Source organism: Pyrgilauda ruficollis, unplaced genomic scaffold (genome assembly GCF_017590135.1).
Source record: "Pyrgilauda ruficollis isolate IOZ18807 unplaced genomic scaffold, ASM1759013v1 scaffold161, whole genome shotgun sequence".
Classification (NCBI taxonomy): domain Eukaryota; kingdom Metazoa; phylum Chordata; class Aves; order Passeriformes; family Passeridae; genus Pyrgilauda; species Pyrgilauda ruficollis.
This window is the reverse complement of record NW_024514876.1, coordinates 1,273,337-1,280,845: the sequence shown is the minus strand read 5'-3', so window position 1 is coordinate 1,280,845 and position 7,509 is coordinate 1,273,337. Positions and strand designations below refer to the sequence as shown.

Below are 7,509 nucleotides of genomic sequence, written 5' to 3'. Positions count from 1 at the left end.
GCCGTGTCCCGGAGGGGGGGTCCCGGGAGGGCTGTTCTGGGTCGGGGGGGGTCCCCAGGGCTCTCTCCTGCCCCCCCAAGCCGCACCCCAGGGCCGGACCCCACCTGTGACATCGCCGCGTTGGGACCCCCGGGCGGGGCTGCCCTTTTCCCAGCAGAGAAGGGGTTCCGGGGGGGAATTTGGGGTGCTGTTGGAACTTCGTGGGGTGCAGCGGGAATCCGTGGGCACCGTCCCAGCCCGTCCCCCCCGCCCGCTCCCGCAGGTGGCTGGATGGGAAGCGCAAAAGAAAGAGCAGCCAATGTTTGGTGAAGAGCAGCATGTCAGGTACGGGCACCCCCGGGTCCGGCTGAACCCCCCTCCCGGGCACCCCATGGCTCTGCTGGGCACCCCCGGGTCACCCGAATCCTTGCCAGGGTCCCCTGGACACGCCATGTGTCACCTGGGTCCCCCAAAGTCTATGGACACCCCTCGTCCCCCATGGGCACCCCAGGATTCCCGTGTCTGTGCACCCCAGGTCTCGGCTGGGTTCCCCGGGGTCCCTCGGACACCCCTTGTCCCCTGCGGGCACCCCAGGAGCTCCCATGTCCTTGCCAGGGGTGGACACCCCAAGTCCCTGGTGGGCAGCCCGATGTCCCCTTTGTGTCCCAGGCACCCCAAAGTCGTCCCCCCCCCCCGCACCCCACATCCCTGCAGGGTCCCCCGGGGTCTCAGCCCCCGCGGGTCGGGGCGGTGCTATCGGGGCGGCAGCGCCCTGGGGTGGGCGATAAGGGGGGCCCCGCGGGCGCTGCCCCCCTGCCCTGCCCCATTCCCCGGCGGGGAGCGGCCGGCGCCGGCGGGACCTGCCCGGGGAGGGCCGGGGGGAGCCCGGGCGTCCGCCTCCCGCCCGTGCCCGGCCCCCGCCCCGCTCCCCGAGGGAGGGAACACGCGGGGACCCCCGCATCCGGTACCTGCAGAGCGCCACAGTGGGCTCCACGCCTGGGTTTGTGGGACCCCGGGTGGGTGCGGCGGTTCCGGGGTGCTGGGGACACCCCCCGGATTATGGGTGCTGTCTGCAAGGGGGATCCAGGCATCCAGCCCCCTCCCCATCTCCCCCGCCCTCCCCTCGGGGATTCTCACGTTTTGCCCCCACCAAAATACAAGTGTGGGCTCCTGGGGGGGACCACCCTGTGCCTCATGGATCATCCGTGCCTCAGTTTCCCTGAGCAGTTGGTGGTGGGGGGGCTCTGGTGGGGCTGTCAGGCAGGGGGACCCCGGACAACAGCGGGGACAGTGTGTCTTTGTGTGCCAGGGGGACAGGGACCCCCCCTGCTAGTGCCAGGCCGGATAATGGGATAATGGGGGCTTTATTGGTGCGGGGGGCTCGGGCACCCCCCACACACCCCCAGCGTTAACCCTTGAGTGGCAGGGCAGACAGCGCTGGATGCAGACAGAGGGGAAACTGAGGCACAGAGAGGGGAGGATGTACTGGGCATCCCTGGCATGGGGGGCGTGGGGGTCCCTGGTGCTGCATGTGCCGAGGGTCCCTGATGTGGGGTGTGCAGAGGGTCCCTGACTTAGGGTTTCTGGGGGGGGGCCTGATTTGGGGTCTGTCACTGGTCCAGGGTGCTCCAGGGGTCCCTGACTTGGGGTTCCCTGCGGTTCCCCTGTCATGGAGCACTCTGAGAGCCACTGACTTGGGGTGCCCTGGGGGTCCCTGACACTGGAATTTCTGCCATGGGGTGCTCTGGACGTCTGTGTCATGGGAATCCCTGTCATGGAGCACCCCACAAGTCTCTGCTGTGGGGGGCCCACCCCGGGGTTCCCTGGGGGTCCCTGACTCGGGGGTCCCCACAGGGTACATCCCTAGTTACCTGGACAAAGATGAACAATGTGTGGTGTGCGGGGACAAAGCCACCGGCTACCACTACCGCTGCATCACCTGCGAGGGCTGCAAGGTGAGCTGGGCCAGGGGGGCTCGGGGGGCTCGGGGGGGGCTCAGCGGGGCTCACTGTGACACCCCCTGCGCCCTCCCCAGGGATTTTTCCGTCGGACCATCCAGAAGAACTTGCACCCCACCTACTCCTGCAAGTACGATGGCTGCTGCGTCATCGACAAGATCACCCGCAACCAGTGCCAGCTCTGCCGCTTCAAGAAGTGCATCTCCGTGGGCATGGCCATGGACCGTGAGTTGGGGGGCACGGGGGGGCTCATCTGGTGGGGTGGGTTGGGGTCCCAGCACCCTGGGGCACTTTGGGGTGCCCAGATCAGCTGCAGGAGCAGGCTGGGCTCTCGGGTGCTGTGATGCAGCAGCAGGGTGGGATGTATGAATGGGGGGGTCCTAGATGATTGTGGGGGTTCCAGATGATAGTGGGGGGCTTTGGGGAGGGGGATTGGGGTCCTGGTGCTATGGGGTGAGTTGGGGTGCCCGGAGCAGCCACAGGAGGAGGCTGGGGAGTCACTGTGGAGTCAGCTGTGGGATGCATGGGTGGGGGGATCCCAGCTGATACTGGGGGTCCCAGATGATAGTGGGGGGCTCTGGGGAGGGGGGTTGGGGTTCTGGTGCTATCGGATGAGTTAGGGTGCCCGGAGCAGCCACAGGAGGCTGGGGGGTCACTGTGGGGTGGGGTGCTGCAGCTGTGGGATACATGGATGGGGGGTCCTAGATGATTGGGGGGATCGCAGGTGATAGTGGGGGGCTCTGGGGAGGTGGGTTGGGGTTCTGGTGCTATGGGGTGAGTTGGGGTGCCCAGAGCAGCAGGAGGAAGCTGGGGGGTCACTGTAGGGTGGGGTGGGGTGCTGTAGCTGTGGGATGGATGGGTGGGGGGATCCCAGCTGATGCTGGGGGTCCCGGCAGTGGTGCTGGATGACTCCAAGCGGGTAGCCAAGAGGAAGCTGATCGAGGAGAACCGGGAGCGGCGGCGGAAGGAGGAGATGATCAAATCCCTGCAGCACCGCCCCAACCCCAGCGCCGAGGAGTGGGAGCTGATCCACGTTGTGACAGAAGCCCACCGCAGCACCAACGCCCAGGGCAGCCACTGGAAGCAGAAACGGAAATTCCTGGTGAGGGGATGCAGTGGGGGGGCTCTGTCACCATCTCAGCCCCCCGCCCTGCCCCCTGCCCCAGCTGGGATCTGCTGGGCACTGGCACGCTCAGCACACACACGGTGGCAGCGCCAGGGTTTGGGATGTCACCGTGCCCTTGGGCAGTCGAGGGGGGTTGGGACATCGCTCAGTGTCCTTGAGCTGGTCACCCCCAAAGGGTTCAGGGGTGAGCAGTGACCGAAGGGGACAGCTGTGCCCGCGGGTGGCCCTGGCCCCGGCCCTGCCGCTGGCCCTGTCACTGTCCCTGTCATGCAGCTCCCTCTCCTGGCTGCTGCACCGGCCCTGCCACGACTGCTCCCGGTGACATGGGGGCCCCAGAGGGGGGGCAGGGTCACACACAGCCCCCTGGGGGTCCCAGGGAGGGGGAACAGGGTCACACTGTACCCCCAACACCACTGCCCACTGTGGGGGTCCCAGAGGGGGGACATGGTCACACCACGCCCCCAGTGCCACCATGGGTGTCCCAGGGTGACATGGTCACCCCACACCCCCAATGCCCCCATGCTCTGGGGGTCCCAGGGGTGACACGGTCACACCACACCCCCCAATGCCCCCATGCTCTGGGGGTCCCAGGGGTGACACGGTCACACCACACCCCCCAATGCCCCCATGCTCTGGGGGTCCCAGGGGTGACACGGTCACACCACGCCCCCAGTGCCACCATGGGAGTGTCCCAGGGCAGGACATGGTCATACCACGCCCCCAATGCCACCATGGGTGTCCCAGGCGTGACATGGTCACCCCACACCTCCAGTGCCACCAGTGCTGTGGGGGTCCCAGGGGTGACACGGTCATACCACACCCCCCAATGCCCCCATGCTCTGGGGGTCCCAGGGGTGACACGGTCACACCACACCCCCCAATGCCCCCATGCTCTGGGGGTCCCAGGGGTGACACGGTCACACCACACCCCCCAATGCCCCCATGCTCTGGGGGTCCCAGGGGTGACACGGTCACACCACACCCCCCAATGCCACCATGGTGGTCCCAGGGGACACGTGGTGACATGACACCTCCCCAACACCACCCTGTCCCCCACAGCCTGAGGACATCGGCCAGTCCCCTATGGCCTCCATGCCCGACGGGGACAAAGTCGACCTGGAGGCATTCAGTGAGTTTACAAAAATCATCACCCCGGCCATCACCCGCGTGGTCGACTTTGCCAAAAAACTGCCCATGTTTTCAGAGGTAACGGCGGGCTGGGGACTTGGGGAGGTCTGGGGTGGTCAACCCCAGCTCTGAATCACACCAAACCTCCCCAAAACTGCCCCCAGCTGCCTTGTGAGGACCAGATCATCCTGCTGAAGGGGTGCTGCATGGAGATCATGTCGCTGCGGGCGGCCGTGCGCTACGACCCCGAGAGCGAGACGCTGACGCTGAGCGGGGAGATGGCAGTGAAACGTGAGCAGCTCAAGAACGGCGGCCTGGGCGTCGTCTCCGATGCCATCTTCGACCTGGGCAAGTCCCTCTCTGCCTTCAACCTGGATGACACCGAGGTGGCCCTGCTCCAGGCTGTGCTGCTCATGTCCTCAGGTAATGGGTGGTGATGGGCGGAATGGGGTGGGCACCACGGTGCCCAGGGAGTCAGAGGGTGTGTTGGGTGGGCATCCCAATGATCAGAGTTCTCGCTGTGCTGGGGAGGTGTTGGGTGGGCACCCTGATGCCAGAGATCCCCTGTAACTTCGGGGGGAATTGGATGGGCACCCCCATGCCCAGAGGGTGTCCGTGGGGATTGTTGTGTTGGCACCCTCTTGCCCACAATCCCCAGCATTTGGAGGTGCATTGGGTGGGCACCCCAATGCCCAAAGTCCTCACTGTCCTGGGGGTGTGGTGGGTGGGCACCCCAATGCCAGAACCTCCAGCATTTGGGGGTGCATTAGGTGGGCACCCACCCTGATGCCCAGAGTCCTCACTGTCCTGGGGGTGTGGTGGGTGGGCGCCCTGATGCCAGAGCCCCCCAACATCTTCATTGGGTGGAAATCATGCCACCCCTGGATTTTGGGTGGATTTGGGGTGGGCAATCCCAATTCTCAGATCTTCAGGCCGCTGTGCCAGGCTGGGAGGGGTCCCAGGAGCATGAGGTGGGCACCCCAGTCCCTGGTACCCAGGAGCACAGGCTGAGCCTCTTGGTCCCCTGGGGACCCCTGCCAGGCTGATGTGGGTCTGTGGGATGGGCACCCCAACAGCCAGGGGGTGCGTGGGACACTCAGCCCTGTGGGAGGGAGAATCCCTGCAGTGCTGGACGGGGAGAGGGGCTCCTCCATGGGCAGAGAATGCCAGGACAACAAGGAGAGGTTTAAACTAATAAGGAGAGATTGTGATGGGGTATTGGGAAAAAAATTCCTGTCTGTGAGGGTGGTGAGGCCCCGGCACAGGGAAGCATCCAAAGCCAGGCTGGATGGGGCTTGGAACACCCTGGGACAGTGGAAGGTGTCCCTACATGGCAGGGGTGGGACTGGATGAGCTTTAACATCCCTTCCTGCACAAACCATTGGTGATTCCACGATGATGCCCTGACCGTTCCCTGGTTCCCGCAGACCGGACGGGGCTGATCTGCGTGGAGAAGATCGAGAAGTGCCAGGAGACCTACCTGCTGGCCTTTGAGCACTACATCAACTACCGCAAACACAACATTCCCCACTTCTGGCCCAAGCTGCTGATGAAGGTGACGGATCTGCGGATGATCGGCGCCTGCCACGCCAGCCGCTTCCTGCACATGAAGGTGGAGTGTCCCACCGAGCTCTTCCCCCCCCTCTTCCTCGAGGTCTTCGAGGACCAGGAGGTGTAGGGCCGACACCCCCCCGCCCTGTGCCCCCAAAACCCCGCTCTGGCCACCCCCCAAATCTTTCTCATCCCCCTGGAAGGACAAGGGGATGCTGTGCCCAGGGTGGGGGTCCTGCTGTGCCCCCCAACAGCCACCCCCCCCGCCCCAGGACTTGGCGAATTTTGTTTGTTTGCACAGGGAAGGGCCCCGACGGTCGAGCGTTCCCTTTATTGTCCTTCTCTTCGTAGATTATTATTTTTTAAGCATTTATTTCCCTCCCTGAGAGGCTAAAATATTAAACTAACTGCACTTTGGAAGGAGGAGGAGGAGGAGGAAGAGGAGGAAGAGCAGGGAGGAGAGGAGGGGGCTCTGGGCTGCACAGGGAGAGGCTGCCCCAGCTGGGGGGACGTGGCCATATGCACTTTTGGCCGGGCAGCAATTTGGGGGGCTGGGGTGGGGGCCAGGACCCTCCCCCATAGCAGGGCAGGGGCTGGGACCCCCATCCCCCATAGTGGGGTGAGGGCCAGGACCCCCCCATAGCAAGGTGGGGGCCAGGACCCCCCCACACACAGCAGGGTGGGGGCACAGGGGGGGCACAGCGGTGACAGGGGGACCCCAGCCCATCGGGGTGCAGGGCTGGTGGACCCCCCCCAGCCCACTGGGTCTGCCCCGGCTGGGGTGACCCCCCTGTGTCCCCCCCCCTTATCCCCAAATTTGGGGCCAGACTTGGGGTTTTGGGGGTTCTCTTGTCTTTTTTGGGCTGAGAGGAGACGATTTTGTGCCAAGCGCCGCGGATGGTGGGCGCTGCAGGACACTGGGGGGGGCCACTCCCCCCCCTAAACCCCCCCAAACTTTTCCGTTGTCCTTTTTTTTTTTTGTTGTTGTTTCTCCCCTTGTCCTCGTGGGTTTTGTCGTGTCCGTCAGGAGTTGCAAAGGCCCCGGAGGCGCCGGCTGGGGGGGCGGTGGGTGCCCCCCCGGGACCCCCCACTGCACTACTGCCCCGGCCCCCCGGCAGCAGCACTTTGGGGGGGCTGCACCCCCCAACTGCCCCCCCGATGCTCCCGGGGGGAGCGGGCTGAGGCGGGGGCCGGCAGGGGGAATCCCACAGGGGGCTTGAAGGGGTCGGGGGGCACAGCTGCGAGGGGGCACCCGGGAATGGTTTTATCACCTTTTTACTCTTCCCCCCCCCCCCCAAATTTAGGTTTGTGAATTTTTTCTTCCCTCAGGCGGAGGCCGAGGGGGGGTGCGGGCCGGGGGGGGGGCCGGCAAGGCAGGCCGGGCCCACCTAAGCTAATATANTCCCCCCCCCCAAGCACATACCTCATGGCTCCCGGAGCTGCCCCTGCCCGCGGGCGTCGAGCCCGGCCAGCAGCTGGCCCAGCACAGCCCCGGCACGGCTCGGCTCGGCTCGGCGCGCCCCACGCGGGGTCCCCCCACTATGCAGGGTGCCGGGGGGAGGGCCGCGGCCGGCGTCGCTGAATGTAGGGGCGCGGGCCGGGGGGGCCGTGGAGCCCCCGTGACAATCACAAGTCTGTGACGTGCGATTTTAAACCCTTTTGTGTTTTGGTCAGGATTTTAAAGAAAGATATTTTTATGGTAATTGTTGCTGGTCTATTTTACTATATATTTATGTAATAAATATATGATGAAAAAAAAACCAACCA

General features: G+C 65.1%; 1 protein-coding gene across 2 annotated transcripts in view; it reads left to right on the top strand.

Annotated features, from left to right (window-relative positions):
- Positions 1-7,131, top strand: part of THRA (thyroid hormone receptor alpha) — a 9,227-nt gene extending 2,096 nt beyond the window's left edge. For both annotated transcript variants that reach the window (XM_041462897.1, XM_041462899.1), the window contains exons 3-9: positions 263-324; positions 1,834-1,934; positions 2,015-2,162; positions 2,834-3,039; positions 4,123-4,269; positions 4,356-4,614; positions 5,619-7,131. In XM_041462897.1, coding sequence (XP_041318831.1) covers positions 263-324; positions 1,834-1,934; positions 2,015-2,162; positions 2,834-3,039; positions 4,123-4,269; positions 4,356-4,614; positions 5,619-5,869 — 1,174 coding nt within the window. In that variant the 3' untranslated portion in view covers positions 5,870-7,131. The remainder of the gene's footprint in view (positions 1-262; positions 325-1,833; positions 1,935-2,014; positions 2,163-2,833; positions 3,040-4,122; positions 4,270-4,355; positions 4,615-5,618) is intronic.
- The last annotated feature ends 378 nt before the right edge of the window (positions 7,132-7,509 follow it).